Source organism: Epinephelus lanceolatus, chromosome 1, assembly GCF_041903045.1.
Source record: "Epinephelus lanceolatus isolate andai-2023 chromosome 1, ASM4190304v1, whole genome shotgun sequence".
Classification (NCBI taxonomy): Eukaryota; Metazoa; Chordata; class Actinopteri; order Perciformes; family Serranidae; genus Epinephelus; species Epinephelus lanceolatus.
Window position 1 is genome coordinate 40160845 of NC_135734.1, and position 20298 is coordinate 40181142.

At 41.2% G+C, this 20298-nt stretch overlaps 1 protein-coding gene and 1 long non-coding RNA gene across 2 annotated transcripts in view; one reads left to right on the plus strand and one right to left on the minus strand.

Annotated features, from left to right (window-relative positions):
• Positions 1–6110, plus strand: part of LOC144464226 (uncharacterized) — a 67463-nt gene extending 61353 nt beyond the window's left edge. Inside the window, exon 3 of the long non-coding RNA XR_013491992.1 lies at positions 5986–6110. This is a non-coding gene — a long non-coding RNA (uncharacterized LOC144464226). The remainder of the gene's footprint in view (positions 1–5985) is intronic.
• The window catches only part of LOC117256505 (plexin-A2-like), a 143820-nt gene that overhangs the window by 7322 nt on the left and 116200 nt on the right, over positions 1–20298 (minus strand). The window contains exons 23-31 of the mRNA XM_033625950.2: positions 16646–16712; positions 16113–16259; positions 12451–12610; positions 10519–10622; positions 5993–6089; positions 5204–5403; positions 2210–2379; positions 1564–1776; positions 147–297 (exon numbers count right to left, since the gene is read on the minus strand). Of these exons, the coding sequence (XP_033481841.1) occupies positions 147–297; positions 1564–1776; positions 2210–2379; positions 5204–5403; positions 5993–6089; positions 10519–10622; positions 12451–12610; positions 16113–16259; positions 16646–16712 (1309 nt within the window). The remainder of the gene's footprint in view (positions 1–146; positions 298–1563; positions 1777–2209; positions 2380–5203; positions 5404–5992; positions 6090–10518; positions 10623–12450; positions 12611–16112; positions 16260–16645; positions 16713–20298) is intronic.

Below are 20298 nucleotides of genomic sequence, written 5' to 3' on the forward strand. Positions count from 1 at the left end.
CACAGGACACACAGTCATTTTATCCTTTGTTAATATATAAATGGCTGCTTTGATATTAAAAAAAAAAACTAACTTCAGTCAGCTAACCGGACCAGCAGGACCTCTATAGCACATTTCTATGTCACAGTGTGTCAACTGGGCCTCACCTCTTGGCTGTACTTGCTGACGTAAGCGTAGATCTCATGGAGGGCGCTGAGCATGTTGAACTCACTGGAGTGAAGACGGGCCTGTTCAGCCAGATAGGCATTCATATCCTGATCACTGATGGCAGGCAGGCGGTTTATGTCAGCGTAGTACCTGAGAGGACACACACACACACACACACACACACACACACACTGTCAGAGTCAAGGGCACGGTCATGCATACCAGAGTTTTTCCCCTCAGCTGCAGTCAGACTGTTGTTATGAAAAGTCAAAGAATGTCCAGTGTTAAAGCCGTCAGTAAATCAGAGGTGTTTGGGCAGGAAAATAAGGACACATGTCACTCAAAAGTCGTTTAGACACTTCAAACTACAGCAGCACAGAAGTACTCAGCTTTATATTGCTATACTATACACATTCATTTTATCACTCCCAACCCTATCAGAGCTGCAAGATTAATTGTGCCACAATTAGCATTCATAGCTCCATGCAATCCTATTTATACATGAGGATTCTGCCATAATTGCAAAGCAGGGAGATCCATTGCACCAAACCAAGTCTCAATCAGGATGAGACTCCATTGCACCATAAGAAAAATTGGTAATGTAGTAAAAGATTAAACTTGAGATGAATAAAATTAAGGGTGCTTTCTCACCTGCGCTGTTTGGTTCGGTTCAATAGAACTCTAGTTCGTTTGCGCCCTAAGTGCAGTTTGTTTGGGCAGGTGTGAACACAGCAATCGCACTCATCAAAACAACCGGACTGAGACCTTCATGAAGAGGTGGTCTTGGCCCAATTACAAACGAACTCTGGTGTGGTTCATTTGTGGTGTTCTGATGATCCAAACCTATGCATTGTCCTGGAGGATTATTAATGTGCACCTCCTCCTGTACTGCCTTAATATGCACATTTGGCGCATCAAATGCATCAAAACATTGTTTTCTAGTTGGAGCCGCGCCTTGTTTTCAAACTGTATGGTTTGACTAAAATGAACAATGACAGCAATATAGTACACGATGAGCAGCGCTAAAATCAACCTGCGTAGTTGTCCCTCCACTGTGACATTAGAAAGTGTCAGATTTATCTTGCAAGTGTACTCTTCTGGCCCAAAAAGGTACATAAATAGCAACCGGTTACTGTAAAGTAACACCTAAGATACTGTAAGTACTTACACAATACACAATATGAGGAGGCTATCAAGGCAATATCACACTATACACAGGGCATCATAACACCTGACAATCTCTCACAGTGACAAGATGATGACAGAGGCAAGTCTGAGTAAGAAGACCATTTTATCCATAATCACTTCAACCAACCCTGTGAAGGTATGACGACCAAGGAGTCCCCAGTCGGGAATTTCACTCATCTTTCTATCCTTGTGAATGCCATTTGTCTTTGCCTGTGTACACATACATACCTTTCTACCCAGCTTTTGTAGTGCGGTATGTCCTTGGCATAGAGTAGTTTGGTGGATGGTGAGTCTTTGCCCAGGCGGTGTTCGGAAGTTGAGCAGGAGTCCATAAAGGTTTGGGCCACCACAGACAGACAGGCGTCTGTGATGCTGCTTTTATGGATGTCGAACACAAACTGGGGGTTCTTGATCACATTTACCCAGAAACGCAGGGGCAGGCTGCAGAAAATAAGAAAGAGAGATGGAAATATTTACACATTTTTAGACTTGCGTGCAAAATAACATGATTAATTCATATGTACAAAATGTTCCTTTTTCTTCTGACCACTGAAAACAAGATGAAGATGGAGTCAAGGAGACTATAAGATGCCATTTTGAGCTTAAACACTGAAGTAACAGGTTGTGCAAGAGAAGGTTTTTCGAAGAGCAGCATAAAACTGTACAAAACACAAGAGAATAAGATGTATTATATAAGGATGCACCCCGGCATTAAGGGTGTCATAATTCAGAAGTGTTCACTGGGGCTTGAGCTTTGACTGTAAGTAATGAGTAAAAGCTCTGTAAGAAGCACTGCAGGCAGGCTTGTTAAAGGAAGTGAGATGTCTCTGCAGTCACAGCAAAGGTAACAAGTCAGGCCCCCTCTCTGTCTCACCAGTTGCTCTTCCAGGTGTGACGAACGTCCATGTCATGGATGCCGTGCCTGTCAGCCTGCTCGTCCAGGAAGTCAAACATGTATTTGATTGCGAGAGGCAGGGCAGTGCCCCGACACACAGTGCTGAACAGGGTCTCAAACAGGTCGTCCACAAACTTCTGCAGTGTGCCCTACAGGAAACAAGTGCATAGACTGGTTAAGATGCTGTCTTCTGTTATAGGAATCAGCGAAGTTGTTAAAAGTTAACATTGAATCTAACTGAAATGGAAGGAGACTTTAATTGTCCTTCAATTTTCTCGACAGCCATTCATCCAAACAACTTCACACTTGACAGGTGTATTGCTGAAGAAAGTGTAGTGCCGAGTGCGAGCTCTTAAGATCTATGGGACATATTTATTAGTAGCGTGTTGCTGTATGTATACACTGTGTGTTTATTTTAAAAAATTCCCATGGTACATCTGTGTCACCATTTTCATCCAAGCACACCTCCTTTCTACACATTCAAACAATGCTGGCAGCTTAGCACCAGGTAAGCAACGGTAAGCACCTCATATTGATTACAGGCCACTAAATTCAATTTATTAGGGCCCGAGCACTGACCACAGGCGGTTGTGAGAGCCCTCTTGAAACTGAAGGAATTATTATTATTTTTCTCCAAAAAGAATCACATTTTTGAGAGGCTTAAGGTGCTTGAAAACTTGTGAAACATTGCACTCATTTCAGAACTGTCTGATATGGGTCTGGTTTACGGATGTCACAAACACCCCCTATTGAATTTCTTCAAATCCAAAGCTGGTTTCACCTATATGTATGAAACCTTGGTAGGCACAAGATGTACGAAAAGGCACTTGGAGCCATGCTCTAAACCTAACAGGAAGTCCGCCAATTTGAATTTTATGTGGAATTTTTGTGCATTTTTTGGTCATTTCCAGGGGTCGTACTTTAACAAACTCCTCCTACAGATTTGATCCAACTGACTTCAAATTTTGTCTGTACCATCTCAAGACGTTCAACATCAAAAGTTGCTCAAAGCTTGAGTTTTTGTCGAATTGTATGACCGTGGCAAGGTGTCAAATGTCAGTGTTTCACCACCAAACAGGAAGTGGTTTGTAACTCGTTCATACATGGTCCAATCTGCACCACACTTCACATGTTTTATAAAGCTCCAGGTTTACAGATGTCACAAAATCGCTCAGTAGGCCCGTGACTGAATTACTACAAAGCAGCCCCCGAAGCTTGTTTCACCGACATGCACGAAACTTGCTAGGCACATGTAACATCCCAAGACGTACAAAAAAGTCTCTTGGAGCCATACTCTAAACCCAACAGGAAGTCAGCCATTTTGAATTTTATCCAGAGTTTTTGTCGATTTTTTGGTCATTTCCAGGGGTCATACTTTAACAAACTCCTCCCACAGATTTGATCTGATTGACTTCAAATTTTGTCAGTACCATCTCAAGACTTTTGACATCAAAAGTTGCTCAAAGCTTGATTTGTGGTCGAACCGTGTGACCGTGGCAAGGTGTCGTATATCAATGTTTCGCCACCAAACAGGAAGTGGTTTGTAACTCCGGCATAGATGGTCCAATCTGCCCCAAACTTTACATGTTTTATAAGGCTCCAGGCCTGAAGCCAACTACATGCACATCAGGTGTCATAGTGATTGCACCACTTACTGGCAACAGGAAGTAAGACTTGTCAAACAATTATCTTTTGATTTACCTGAAATTTGCATGATGGGGTCTACAATTGGTTCACAGCAACATGATGTATGATTGGTGTGTTGTACAGCGCCACATAGTGGACACAGAAAGTGGCACAAAATGTGAAAAAGGTCATTCCAACACTAGGGCTGTACCCAAATATTCGGATATTCGAATATTCGTTTCTATGGGTAGGTATTCGTTATGAAAATTTGGTATTAGATATTCGTTTTTTATTCACTTTTTTTTTTTAACATATTTTTTTGGTGCTAAATGTAGACTTTTTGTTGTTAGTAAATGTAGGTTATCAATAAAAATCAAAACTTTTAAATTGCATTGTTAAAAATGTGAAAATATAGTATAGCCTACCAACTGAGCTTGTATGCACGGCAGGCTTGAGCGCATCCGTCTGAGGCTGTGGATCAATGCCAAGTTTTACCACTTTATCACTATTCCCTCTAACTTGTAACTGTTTTTTCGTTATCTTTTGAATTTAATATGAATTATGGAACCGTTTTTGTCAACATTTGTTTCCCCCGTTTTGTACAATAAATTATTGTTTAAAGTTTCAACAAGTTTCTTTTGGAGCGCGTGACACAAGTGTGTTTTGAAAACGACCGCGGACTGTCACCTGCTCAACGTATCAGTACCTTCGGATGCCATGACAGTAATGGCCAATAATGTCAAAATATCATTTACAGACCAATTTAACAGACGATCACTGCTGCCTGACCCGCAGGTCCATTTGCGGGTCCCGTGGGTTACGGGTCGACCCGTGCATCACTACTCAGCTCAGTCTATAAAGGCTGTACACACAACAGTAAGGCTATAGACATTATATTCTTCAGGCCGGCAGAACCAGCAGCGCATCGGCTCTACAGTGCACGGCACTGCTGATTTATTTTATTGCAGCACAGAGTGTCTGCCAGCAACCAATTACTTGCAGAGGCTTCCTACAACTTGTTTCAACGGTTCCGATTTAATCAGAAGACAAATTAAACAGGATGACTAGCCAATGTGAAAATCAAAAGAATGCATAGAGTAATGTACTGAAGGAGACTGTTGTGCCATCACATTTTTTTGTGGTTTGAGAGCAAAGATCCGGTCGCCGCTGCGCAAAACTCCGCAATACAGTTAGGTCCGAAAAAACCCTGGAGGCTGCAAGCAGCAATACCGGAGGCCAAGCAATCAGACCGTTCCCAACATGCATGTTTTGAGCCGACGCTGCGCTAGTCAATAAATAAATCTCAGTCCAACATATTGTCAGTACAATAGCTCTGATATATTTCACCTTTGTTGCTAGTAGCCTCGTCAGGTAGATCTCAGACACCATCTTGCTGCCACGCTCGCCCTCTTTCTGGTCCCCATGGTCGTGGTTCTTGACTAAGTGCCAAACTTTGACGCCACTCTCCAGGTCAGGGGTCAGCATGGGCACACGGGAGTGGGGGCTGTCTGGGCTGGTGGGCGTGGAACGGAAGGGAACGTCCACACCTAGACAGTCAAAAGTCAGATATAAAGAAAATATATATTCCAGAAGATGCAGTTTGTGAGTCTCATGTGATGACTACTTTATCAGACAACAGAGGGGAGGTCACATCTGTTTCTCAGATCTGAATCTGAGGCAGACTGTCCTCTTTGTAATTGTGAATGTGTTTGTTTAGACTGTATAAGCATTTGCTGCCATTATTTCATTGGTTGTCATAGTAATGATACAGATGTGCAGTCATTCACTAAAGACATGTTTGTGTCCTCACTGTCTGTCACTCAGTGTTTTCTGCTCTTGTTGTCGTCCTGTCTGATGCATTGTGTTTAGAAAAATCACTTGAAACCTAATATAACAGACCAGTGGGTGCTGTCATTACACAGATGTGATTTAAATCACCTTTTAGATCAGCAGTTTATTCAAAGTGAGAAGACAGGATGCATATTTTTCAGACTGCATCTCGTTGTTTAATGTGCTGTTTAACAGTATCTGCTTAATGTGCTCTACAACAGACTGATGAGTGACAGCAACAGATGGTGCAACACTGCTGTGACTTGGATGAATATTAAGCGTTTGTATTTCTTAAACAGCACTGACCGTATCTGCTGATACTGCGTGGGAAGCTGGCCGAGGATGGAATATTGAAAGAGGACATCTGTTTGGGCACCAAGGCCACCACGCAGCGCTCAGACACCTGGAAGACAAAGGTAAAGCCTGTCTGTTATTTTTATGAATTGGTGGCTTGCAGCTGCAGGTCAAAAATAATCATGGCTGGAATTCAGAAAGTTGTACATGAGTACAACCCAAGGACCAAGGATTTGTGTTTTGAATAGTCTCCCATGGGCAGCTGAGTCACACCACATACAATAAACGCATAAAGGACTGGCCTTCAGTTCAAATAAAACGCTCCGTAAAAATCAGCAGTTGTAAACGTCTTTCATCATCATCAGCTTGGTAGAAATACAGACAGCAGAGCAGCTTCCACTAGGACCAAACTACAAGTATCTACTTTACAGTGTATCGATGCACTTGCTTGAACTTTACAGTAAGTGTGAATACACTAAACTAAACATCAACTTTTGAACTTTTCTAAAACTGGAATCAACTAATGCCAGCTACTTCAAGCAACTTTCAAGTGCTTTCACTGTCACAGACAAATTTTCAATGTCAAAATAAAATCTTGAGAGTTTTTAAAATGAAATATGTTTAGTATTGTTAGTTTTTAGTCTTGGCTCATGTAAATACTGAAGATCAATGACATGAACACTGTCAAGTGTAACAGGGTCAATTACACAGCAGTAATATGTGTGACAGGTCTGTTTTAACGCTTTTAAGCTGTTTATAAGTTTATTTTATGCTAACATAATCTTGTGTCACTTAATTTGTGTAGGGGCTGGAGTTTATATGGTTGTGTATGACAGAGGATTTTGTTTAGGCCACTTGCTGTCAGGAATAAACAGAGATCGCCTTCAAAGATATCCACGGTCTGGGCCTCTTACTATCTACACAACACAGACATCACTAGAGTCCACTGGTTACACGAGAACCAATAGCACCAAACAGGAAGCAGCAAAGCAGGTAGACATTAAACACGGAGGGGAATCTAGGGAGGCACAAGAACATGAGCAAGTCTTAGTTCTCTTGTACTGTGGAGAAGAAGGAGAAACTGACGGAGTTGTGGAGTGAACAAGAGTGTTTAATTCGGCATGTACCTGATCCAGAAAATGGCACTTAAGCAGCATCTTACTGTTTGATGTTGTTCGCCTCTCGTTACCACTGTCTCCTCTAAAACGGTGCAGCTAACAAACGAAGGCTGGTAGAGAGTTGAGGCAATAAAATCCAAAATGCAAAGTTTGTATGCAGATACATTTAATCTGTATAGATTATTTTGATGCCAAGCTGACAAGAATACTGTTGACTTGTAACGCCTTTTACATTGTCGGAACCCATCGGCTGTATTCGGCGTCTGACTTCCAGCAGATGGCGATACAGCCTCTGGGGGCAGACCCCCGATTTTTTGGCATTCCGGTATGATTTGGGTGGAGGAGGCAAATTTCCGTTTCTGACTTCCGTTTATATATAAGTAAATATGCTGAACCATTGCGATGGATTCAGAGTTTGCAGTGATGCCAATTATGTTCCGCCTCGTTAGTTCGCCGCACGGACCGTTTAACCTGGCAACAACTGCAGCCGGCTCAAACGTGATTGGTCAATATCACGCGGACTACAAACAGCCTACAACCGGAAACCAGGGCTCTTCTGCTCTTCTTCCAGAGGCAAGATCTCCGGGGTTTGCCTACAGACTCTACATTCACTGAATGTAGATCCTCGGCCATTTAAAATCTTGTAGTCGGTGACCTAAAACTCACATCGTCCTCAAATGTGTGAGGGTGTCAGATTTTAGTCTTTTAAACCCTTTTCAAAGTCTTGTAGTGTGTGGTAGGCATAGGAAGATTTCATTGATGAGAAAAGAAGAAATCTTCCTCACAGCAGTATAATTCTCGTGGGTGAAAAGGTGAAGGAATCAAAATTGGGTTTACAACACACTGGAAATCAGCTCAGAATTAGTTACATTTATTCATACTGGTGTGTGGGAACCCCTGTATTTCATTTAAAAAACCGAGGCTGCAGGTGTCAGACTTTGAAAACCCCTGGTCTGATGTATGAAGTATTTTTGCAACCTAAAACCACTCTAATGCATTCACAAGTAGTTAAAAAGCTGAATATGTGTGTGCTTGTTTGATTAGAGTGGACTGCTGCTGGGTGTTTTGAAGTTAGAATGGCTAAGCAGAGGCTCATTGTAAGGGTTGGTCCTACATTTCTTCCTTGAAGTAGTTTTAGGTAAATTCTGTATACTGTAGCTGTGCTTGGCAGACGTGGCGAGGTCGTCTGCAGCGTGAGCAAAATTCACGCTGCTGTTCTGCATAAGCTGCAAATGTGGCTAATACAAATCCAGCTTAGCAACAGAACAAACATTTCCACACCTGGCTGAGAGATTTAGAATGAAAGAGCAAAAATTGTTTATCTCCTTGACAAATGAGAGAGAGTATGTGCGTCCTTTGTCAAAACACACTTTTATTGCGGAAAATGCAGATTGCTTTTGTCTTTATTTCCTCCCTTTGTTTAAACCCCAGTATGCTGCAGTGAAATACTGGCTGGGTGTGAGTGGTACTGTTTGGCCCAAAGCTGGTAGTCAAGACAAACGTTTGACTGACAAAGGAACAGGATGACTCATCTGAGGTTGGTGACCTGTGTAGTCGTATTTATGAGCTGAAAAAAAGAGGATGTTGTAAAAGACACAGGCACACAAGTGCATGTTCGGTTGACTAAGCGTGCTTGTGACCGGCGGGGTTGAGAAAATGTTGGCAGGGGTGAGGTGAGTGATATGAATATGAATGAGTAATGCTCTGTCCTTCATCAACAATATCTGTTGTACGCCCTTGAGCAACTGGATAATCGCTGTTTTTAAAAATGTTGAAAAAGATTCATTGGGGTTTTGTTTTCGTTTTTTTTAACTAACACGTCAAACATTTGGTAGTACAATCCCTCTTAACTCTAATGTTATATAACTGTGAACTGAATAGCTTTAGATTGTGGACCAATGTTTGGACAAAACAAGCAGTTTGGCACTTAAAAACTTTGATGGGCATTAATCATTATTTCCTAACATTTTATAGACAAAACAACTAATCTGTTATCAAGAAGAAACTCAGATGATTTTATAACAAATTGAGCATAGTGTTAGTTCAGGCAGGACAGGATGTCAAGCTCAGCTCACATCCCAGCTACATCAGCTGATCTCAGAGAGCTCCATCAACTGATGGAGCAGCTGATTGATGGAAGGGAGTCAGCTGATAGATCACATGATTCCTTTCTATGCAACCAATTAGCAGATCACATTCAGGGCACCCTATTTAAACTGCTCTTTCCTACCTACTGTTGCTGCTTCCTCTGTAAGCTGCCTTGCAACCCGCCTCCACCCCAGCTCCTCCTTTTCATGCTGTGTCTGACTTATCAATGTCATTTCTGTTTGTCATTGATGCTGCTGTCTTGGTTGCTGCTCTCCCTGCCTTAGGCTTTCTATGTAGGCACATGGAAGGGCAGGGAGGTTTGCTCTCTCTGCCTTAGGCTTTCCACATAAACGCGTGGAAGGGTGGAGAGGTGTGCTCTCTCCGCTTTAGGCTTTCCACATATGGGCGGGGAAGAGGCTTTCTGCGTAGGCCTAGGCAAAGAGGCCCCAGAGCCATGCTGCCAAATATAATACTGCAAATGGAAATAAAGTTTTCTTTGACTAAAGTGTTCCTGACTGAAATAGGGTAATAGTTAGTTTCAGCTAGACTTTAGAGGGTATCACGGTATTACCGTGTACCAGGGTATTTAAAAATCCCACCGGTATGATTTTTATTACTGTCAAAAATACTGAAGCTGCGCTTTCTATTAAACTCATACGGAGAGGCTGTATTGAGGATGTATTTTATGTAGTGCACAGCACATGCCACCAGAGGTCAGTCTCTACTTGTGAAACAGGCAGCTGAGCTGGCTAACATGGTGACTGTGAGTGGTGGGGATCATGTTACAGGACTGTAAACAACTGGCTAGCAACAGCAGAGAGACCTCAAGGGAAAACAGCATATCATCACATCTAACTCGTTGAATTAAGGTTTATTTTGTCCAAATCAGAGCTAGTGATTGTTGGGACAGTGGACTAAGCAATTAAATGACTAACAAGACTAACTAAGATGGTTTTGGTGAAGTTTATTTTGTTTCTCTCAAGTTTGAATGAAGTGTGTTTGACATTAAGATAACAGGCTCATTTTGAGCTTTATTGCCATGAGTCAGTGAAAGAGAGAATCTTCAATTCAGAAGGTGTACAGTTGTATTTCTCTGAATATGACCTTTCTGGACATGTTGTGTTTAGTTTATTGTCTTTTTAATATACTGAAAAAGCTAAGAGAGTCTGTGGAATGTAACAAACTTGCTGGTCGTGTGGGAGCCGAAGGGTAGGTATCGAAGCACATAAAATCCATCATATACTGTTTACCCCAGTGAAATTTCCTTCATTTCAAATAGATACAGCCCAAGCCCAGTTACAGCCCCAGTATTAATATTATTAATTAACAGACCTGGTAGTGCATGAGCGTGTTGAGCCTCTTCCAGTCGCTCTCTATCTTGGTGGTGATGTCCTCATCCTGCAGGACCACACGAGCTGTTCTGCCCTGCCGCCACTCTGAGGGAAAATACAATCAACAGTGAATGTGTGACATATGGCATTTTGGGGAATGTTTGTATCCCCAAGTGTCTGACAGTTACATATTGTCTAATGTCCATCGTTTGTCTTGTGCAGTCCCTTTGCGCTGCAGGTGAGGTCATGTTACCCTTGTGCACTGTGATAGTTTGTTCCTTGAAACTCTGTAAGCTGTCAAGCGTGGCAGCCAAAATGTCTCCAAGACAACTCTGGTGTCTACAGGTATCAGACCCTTAAATTTAATGCTTTTAAAGACCTTTTTAAGATCATTTTGACCAAATTTAATACTGCTTTTTAGGCAAGTCATATTTATGTCAGTCAAGCATTTCAGTTGAGTATAAAGGCAAGTAATAGTTCAGGTTCAGTGGTGCATAATATCAGAAATGTGGACTTTCACACAGAGGAGCTTGCCTAATTTTCACAAAAATACATTAAAAGGTGCATAAATGAAATTAGATAAAATGTTTGTAGCAATTGAGTGCTCACATATTCAAATTTAAGACTATTGAAGGACTTTCAAGGCCTAATATTTACACAACCCCTGTTCCAAAAAAGTTTAGGATGCTGTGTAAATAAAAACGGTGCAATGATTTGCAAAATAAGTATTCAACAAGTCATTTTTTTCCATTTCACTTATTTTTTCAATACAGCTATTCACATAAAATTAGACCAGACTTTAATATTAACTAAGTAAGACTACACTGATAAAGAAATTGTAACATTTCAATCAGTAAAAATGATGTGCAATACAGTGGAAGGACACAGGAAAAAAGTACTGAATAGGCTAAATGAAATTTATCAGATACTTGGAGAAGCTTTTGTTTGCAATTCCAGCTTGCTGTATCAAGAAACTAATCACAGTGTTCAGATGGAATTTTGGACCATTCTTCCTAACAGACAGTCTTTAAATCTGGGCCCGTTTGCGAATTTTAAGAAGGAAATTTTACTTTCAAAACTCAGGTCCTCAGTTTCCAAACACTTACTGGGTGTGGCTAAAGGAAACAGTTTGGTTTGGAATGTGTTTGGATATTAATATCTTGTCTTGTTTTCAATTGCGTATCAGTTGAACAGGATTTGCAAATCATTGTATTTTGTTTTATTTACATTTCACACAGCATCCCAACTTTCCTGGAATCAGGGTTTTAACACTGAGTTTAATGCATTTTAAGACTTTGTAAGGACCTGCAGACACCCCGAACAACTTCCTGCACGTTTCCTCTTGACAATTAAAGTGATTGTGATTCTGCAAACAAAACACACACGACAGAGTGTCTTCACAGGGATTTAAGATGCCCAAAGCAACAAGGAGAAACTGATCCTCTCCAAATCCCCAACCTGTAAAAGCCCCTTAAGATGTAAAACTACAAACCGAAAACATTATCAGCCACTACCTACAAGGTATCTTATTTACTCCCTTTGAAGGTGCGTGTCAGCTGGATTTGTGCCAAGTCATTCAGTTTTGGATGACATGTTGTGGGTGTAAGCCGGAGTGTAGGTGAGCTGTCAGTAAGGTTTAGCGTCAGTGTTGGTGAGTGTTGCTCTGGTTAGGGCGGTAAACAGTTTTGGGGAGGAGGTTGTCTTCCAGAAACTGATTTTGAGCCCTTTGTTGGTGTCATATGTCTTTAGTGAAACATCTGTGATAACTCCCCTGACATGCCCACTCTAAGCTGTATTCTTCCCTCCTGTCATTACTCGCACATATCATGTGCCATGGCAAATTTTCTGTCTATGTTTTATCTCTGAATATATACGGCAATTAGCATCATGAAATGAGTCTTTCACAGCGGGATAACACTCAAAGCAGTCTCACCGAGATCCATGTCTGCAGCCCGTGGTCGCTGTGAGTAGGGCATGTTCTTGTACACCGCATCCAGGATCTTCTCCTTTACCTGGGTAATGGTGTCACAGTTGAGCACCTTGACAGGGATTTCTGGACTGTTCTCATTGTCTGGGTTCACACAGCTCAGCGTCTGGGGATCGAGGATAGAGAGGATATGAGGGGGTGGGGGGGTGGGGGGGAGTAAGAGAAAGAGGCAGAAAGAGAGGTGTTGCTTGCTAGGAAAGTCCTTTCATTACATACTCCTCACCAAACTGTCCTGGTGGAGAGGATCTTGGCCAGAAATGTAATTTCACACCTCCAGGATGTAGCTGTGCAGCTCCAGCAGGGGCATTAAACAAGTAATGAGACACAGCCCCTCAGACTCACCGCCACGGATATCAGAGAGGTGTCATCCTGTCGCTGGCTGGCTCTGCTTTGGAGCTAAAGCCGGTGGGGGAACTTATTTTGACGGGCTGGCGGAGGAATCCTGCCAGCCTGATTTTAATGGAAAGCTAAAAGAAGGAGGCTTGTTGTGTATACAGGTGGCCCTACCACATGACTCCCTACTAATTACTACACACCAGTCAGAACTTTGTAGACTCAGTTCGGCATGGGATGATATGAAAATTTCTTGTCACGATTTTCCTGGCCAAAATATCTGTGAGTCACAGTATAATTACGCCGAAAATCATCAAAAATGTGCTTAAAACTCGTAATGTGGCTCTAAAATATACTGGAATCACTTTACCTTACATTTTGTTAAAAAACATCACAGATAGGACATACATCTTCTTTAGTGAACAACAATCAAACAGTCTTAAAAAGCCAGACTTTTCAACCATTTGAAATGACATTATGCTGTATAGATGCCAATGCTTGATTAAGATCCTGTGTGTATGTGCGTGTTTTTTAAGTTAGTGTGAATGCTGGCTGTTTTTGCAGAGTCTTTTTAATTATTGGTTGTCCAGCAGTCTCTTTAGGTGCTGCTGGACACAATATTCCCGATTACCTGATAACAAAAATTCACTATAACCAACGTGCTGTTTTTAGTGATCCCGCAATGAAAAGTCCCTGGACTTAGTCTTCCTGAATATATTTGTAAGTCAATACCTATGTATCTTCGTCTATTTCATTAATTTTTTCACTAATTGTGTGAGCCAGACTTGTAAATATTTAGCACAAAAGTTTGTTAAAAAGGGCCAAGACAGAGCTGTTAAACTAAAATTACATTACAGTATTGGTCGTAGGGGGTAAGAAGCCTGACTACCACAGGAACTCCAGTTCAGAAGCTGCTCAGGTAGTAGAGCGGGCCATTAGTGGTAAGGTCAGTGGTTTGATCTCTGACTCCTCATTTCCCCATGCAGAGGTGTCCTTTAGCAAGACACTGAACCCCGTAGTTGCTATCATATGTGTGTACAGGAAAATATTTGTACCTTTGGACAATCATCTGCCAAATGAATGTGAGGTATTATGATGGGAAGCCAGTGAGGGATCAAATCTTCAGATTGGTGAAGATGTTTGTATGTAAGGTGACGGGATCTTGAGGCAATAGCATAAACGTCTTTGCATATTACGCCCTCTCAGTTAAGCTAGGAGAAGAAATGTAGGCGTCTACTCCCTCTACAAAAAACAGTGGGAGTTAGCTGTGAGGACTAGGGCTGGGTATTTTTTGGAAAATTATGATACCAGTACCTCTCCAAAGTATTACAAACCAATATTCCTTGTTGCCCAAAACTGATGCTCCTTAATGATGATGATGTTTTAAGTTTAAATGTAGTCCAAAGACATTTCTGGCTGGTAGGAAGCACAGCTGCAAAAAAAATGTTAGCACTTAGATGGCAGCCTCCTCATTCTCTTTCTTTTAATCAGTGGAAACAGTCAGTTGTAGACATTGTATCAATGGAACTCTCTACGGCAAGATTAAATGGTGCCAAATATCACACAATAGAAAATTGGAATCATATATTAGACCTAGTGAGGAGCTCTATTTCATAAAGTTAGTTTACTTATAGATAAGATGCCTTTTGATTTATTTTTAGTTATTTATTTATATTTTATTTTATTTTTTTTATTTTATTATATGTATGTGTATATATGTATGTATGTATGTTTATGTATATATGTGTATATATATGTGTATGTATATATATGTATGTGTATGTATGTATATGTATATGTATATGTATATATATGTATGTGTATATGTGTGTATGTATGTGTGAGTGTATGTATATATAATTTCTGTTCTTATGGTGGTTGGCGGGATCTGGGGGGGAAGATAGGAAGGGTTGAGGGGTTGAGGAGGTGGGGATCTGTGTGTGTATGTATGTATGTATGTATGTATGTGCGCATCTGTGTATCTCTATATCTGTGTACCTATGTGCATATGTGTAGGTATGCGCATATGTGTAGATGCATGCATGTTTGTAGATATGTGTATGTGTACGTTGTATGTATAATTCAACATTGATGGGGTTGATATTTTTCTGCATCATGCTTGACAGAATCGAATTTCTGACAGAACTGTAGCGCAGACTTTCTTTTCAGTCTCCTTTGGCTCTTGAACTTCTTCGTATTTCCTGTTTGTTTCTTTTTCATTTTCTACGAGAGCCAATGCTATATGTAACTTTTTGTGCACATAACCCCCCTTATTACACTATTGTCGTATAAAAATAAAAGAAAAATTTGATCTCAAAAAAAAGAAAATTATGATACCAGTACCCTTAAAGTGACACAGATACCAAAAGAGTACTTCATTTTATACCTTTTGATTCTACTTCATTTGAAACCCATCATGTGAGTAGAGTGGCGTAGTCATACTTTTGAACGCCCGGTGGCATCTCGGCATGCTTGAACTGCTAACTCTGTCAAATACACCACGCTCACCTTCACCACACCACAGACTTAATGGGTCATAGCCATGGATGTATTAAGATTTACCTAATTCTAATTTATGTGTATTAAATTACCTGGATGATCCTTGGATTATTGGCCCACAGAGCATGCAGACTAGAGACTTAAAATTGACGAAAGCGGCCAGGTGAGCCAGCTACTTCTGGTTTAGTGCTCCGCTATGGGGATAGAATGATTTAATCTTGCAGTTCCTCAAGACTTTTCAAATGTTATTGGACCGAATGGATGAAATCATGATAGTGATCGTTTGACTGGAGGAGTTTTTATCCTATGTAGCTCTGGGTTATTTCAGTCAACACCTTAAAGATATCAAGTACCAATACCCAGCCGTCATGAGGACTGCAATAAACAGGGGCTTCAGTATTTTTAATACTTCAGACAGCCAAAGCGATGTCAATGCAAATAATAAAATGAAGTTGAGATTGAACTCACAGCTAACTGAATGGGTTGTCAATGTTCTGAGGTCTTATTTTCCCAATTTGTTTTGAAGAAACTTTGTCTAGATCTCCTTAAGCTTGACGAGATGGACATCTGGCTGTGCAAGATTATTCTTCCTCCACCGCCATGTTATTGAAACTATCCAAATATTCAAAGCATTCATAAAATTACTACCGCAGCACATGCCACATTTCTATGGATCTGTCAAGGCTCTTTGCCAAGAGATGTACAAAAGTGAATACAGACAAAATTTTGGACTTTTTTTCCCCCCTTTTTTTTTTATTAATGTCTTTATGACTCACCAGCGTCTTGTATTCAATCTGCTGTCGGATGAGCTTGTCCTCACTGAGGGAATAGCGTGCCTCTCCAGTGATGGAGTCTATGGGTCCCTTCTCCATTTGCTGTTTGATGGCACAGAACAGCATGAAGAGAGGCTCGCCAGCACACTCCTTTGTTTTGGAAGGGAACCCAGGGATTAGAGTGAAAGGTGGGAGAAAGGAAAATAAGATGTAGGAAAGAAGTGAAGGGAAGGAAAGAGATCTGTATTCATCAGCACAGATGATGAGATTCAGTAAGTAGAGCATGACACATCAAACATAATAAAATGGAGCTTTCTCTCCTTTTGAATAGCAAAGCGGGAGATAGGTTTGACCCCACGGGTAACCATTACCCCTTCATATGTCCACTCATCAATATCAAACTGTTAAAATGACAGCTATGACAAAAGCACACAGCAGCCTGTTTCAAAATCAATTCCAATAATTTCAAGAAGCATTGTCATAGTGTATCACACTGACACCTGTAGCGATAAGGTGTGAGAGAGATTTCATTTTACCTTGAGAAACTTGTGTAGCAAGAAGGCAAACCAATTTGTCAGCATCTTCTCCGCCACCGACTCTGTTCTGCGAGACGAGAAGAAAGCACACTCATTTGTTAGCAAGCGACGTCCCACAGAGAGCCGGAGTGCTCTGATTATTCTTTTATAATTTAAGACGCAGAAGAGCCGACATTGTTGGAACCAAAAAACATGACATGGAGAGTTTACAGAGAAATACCATCCTCGCTCAGCCGCTCAGTCTCAAAGGACACATACTCCGATATACTGTAACTTAAGTGCTGCTAGTGCAGAACATATTTGGGTCATGACATAATTGTGCAGACACAAGTAATGTGTCCACTTCAAGACCTTTCACTCTGTCTCTTCCTTGCTGTGTCTGCACTTTACACGAGTCCAGATGGAAAAGATTTTATGGTTTACTGTAGTAAATCCTTTAAATCATGTAACAGTACCCTTAAAATGGCTTTTAAGCTCCTTCTAATCTGAATCTGATCCAAAGCCAGACGTTTTATAGCCACCTGTCTCTTTCCCTTCTGAACCTGCTGTCTCTCTGTCACTCTTTTTCAGTCCTTACCTGCCTTTCAACCCTAACCTGTATTGACTCGGCTGTTGACGGCATCCCATTAAATTGTAGAGTGCTTCCGCAAGAGCAGCATGTTTGGGCTAACAAGTTCTTGTTGTACCGGCTCCCATGTGAACCCATCCTTATATTTAATGAGTGTGCTTCAGATTGAGAGGGCCCTCTTTCTCAAAAAAAAAAAAAAAAAAACCCTCATGAAACATTCAGTAGGCCAGTCTCAGCGCTGGGAAAACAATCGGCTGATAACCAGAGGTGGAGGAAAGAGGGAGAGAGGCAAGAGAAGGGAGGATGGAAGAGGTGACGGGGGAAAGAAACGTGAGCTACAGCTGAATGTTTCATGAGTGGCACACAGAAGATAAGTCAGACTGACAACGACTCTGCTGCCGCCGCCGCTGCACTCGCTCTTCCCCATTTGGTTCTCTTCCTCTGCCAGTCCCTCCCACTCTCTATCACTTTTACCTCTCCTGTCTTTCACCTGTCCGCTCAGGCGCCCTGTTTCTCAGACTCGTAACGGCTGTTTCACGCCGCTGCACAAAACAAAGCTGAACAGAGGTTGGCTTTCCGTTGCTGGCCTAGTTACTCATCCATCAGAAGTGCCGTAACTGGGCTGGAAAGAACAATGCACAGAGGAATTAACTAAGCCAAAACATAAGCAGCGCTGATCAGAATTGGTCAGGTTTGAGACAGAGAGGGCCTCAAGTTTAAATCGTCTGACCACAGTGGAAAACAGAGAAAGTTGGGAAGAAATTGTCAGATTGTTTTCCAAGTCCAATTTTGGGTCCTGAAAGGAATTTTGTACGACACACAAAACTTGTCAAGCTTCATACCAATAATGGGCCTCCTAAGGTTGGCCTAAGAAAAGTCGACATAAGATTCATAACATGCTCTTTATCTGCAGGATTGTTTACATCTTAAAATAATGAATCCCCTCCAAATTAACACAGGTAAAAGCCTCACCAATCATCATAAAAGGGCATGAAACAACAGGGCCGTACAGAAATTAAGTCAAGAATGCCCATATGAAAGTCTAAAGAGGGTGTTGCACCTTACTCCAAACGTAAAACAAACTTAAGTAGTTCTGAAGTATAGGTACTTCTGCAGCAAGTGAACTCCACACAAGCTGTCATATTTTATGGCTTTACCGGTGGATATAAAGTAACACAAATTAGAATTACTGCCTTGTAGTTGCATGTCTCCGTGAACCTGTCAAGTTGCAGTTACAGTTTTGGATGCTTCACACATATCTTCCCCCTTAATAGCACAGAAGATCTATGCAATCAGCACATTTTCAAATTGGGCACCCAAGATCAGTGTCACCGATTCAGTATCCGCCCAAATGTCTCCCCTTCTGTTTCTGAGAAATCACGTTGAGCAAGTGTTTTTTCAGAACATTATGATATCACAGTTAAGTCATTCTCTGAACCCATCGGCTGACTTCAGGCAGACGGCGATACAGCCTCTGGGGGCAGACCCCCGATTTTTTGGCATTCCAGTTTGAGGAGGCGAATTTCCGTTTCCGACTTCCGTTCATATATAAGTAAATATGCTGAACCATTGCGATGGATTCAGAGTTTGCAGTGACGCCAATTATGTTCCGCCTCGTTAGTTCACCGCACGGAGTGTTTAACCTGGTAACAACTGCAGCCGGCTCAAACGTGATTGGTCAATATCACACGGACTACAAACAGCCTAGCACCGGAAACCAGGGCTCTTCCGCTCTTCTTCCGCAGGCAAGATCTCCGGGGTTTGCCTGCAGACTCTACATTCACTGAATGTAGAGTCTGTATATAGAGACTACAGTTAAGTTGACCTTTGACTAAATGTCACTAGTTCATCAATTTATCCTCTTAGACATGTGTGTGAAATTTTTTCATAATTAGTGTCTGAACTCCTGAGTTATAGCCACAAAACATGTTTTGTTTTTGAAGACACTTTGACCTTTGAACTTCGACTATCAGATTCTAATCAGTTGTTTCTTGAGTCTAATGTTGAAGAAATTCCCTCCCTCTAGGTCTTCTTGAGATATCACCTTTACAAAATGAGATGGACACAAGGTCACAGTGACCTTAACCTTTGACAACCAAATTATAATCATTTCATTTTTGAGTCCAGTAGATGTTTGTGCCAAATTTGATGAAAAATTCCCTGAAGGTGTTCTTGAGATACTGCATTCTCGAGAATGTGATGGACAAGGTCACAGTGACCTTGACCTTTGACCACCAACTATTAATCAGTTCATTGGTAAGTCCAAGTGGACATTTGTGCTAAATTTGAAGAAATTCACTTCAAGTCAGGTGTTGTAAGAAATTGGATCCACAAGAATGTGACTGACTGATGGACAACCCAAAAACATAATGCCTCTGACCACGGCTATCTCCAGTGTGGAGGCATAAAAACAATGAACAGGCTACTATTACTAGTTCAGGGAACATTGTATCTAGAGAAACGCGTACAACTGATTAAGTAAAAAAATAAAAGGTTTGATGTCAAAAACATTGCCAAACACAGAAGAGAGATGCTGACCACCGGAAGGTGACGGGCTTGCCCTCGTCATTCTCTGCAAACAGATCTACATGCTCCTGAAGATGCATTTCTTCCTCGGGACAGGATCTGCAACATCATGCAGCAGCAGTAAATATGACATTGTGCAAATTGAGGTGCAAAAATAGGCCAACTTTGGGCAGATAAGTAGTGTGAGTAACCACTAATTATTGGTTCCAATTTAACATAATTGATGTGGATTGAAGTGTTTGTTCATTTAAAAGACAATAATGCTTTGTAAAATAATGAAAACAATTATTCAAAAAATACTTTAAATGATTAAATACCTTGTTGATTTTAAATGCTATAATATTATACAACTGCAGAATTGAAGAAAACAATTCATTTGCACAAACACATCAGCACTTAAATGTGCACAAGTGTACAAAGACTCTGTTTTTATCAAATCTCATATAAGAAAACATTGGTCAGTTCAGAATCATAGGGAAAACTGCGTAAGAGAAATTCCTTCTTAAAAACTGTTGGTGAACGAGGCCCATTGTGGTCAAACGTCAAGTGAGTATCACTA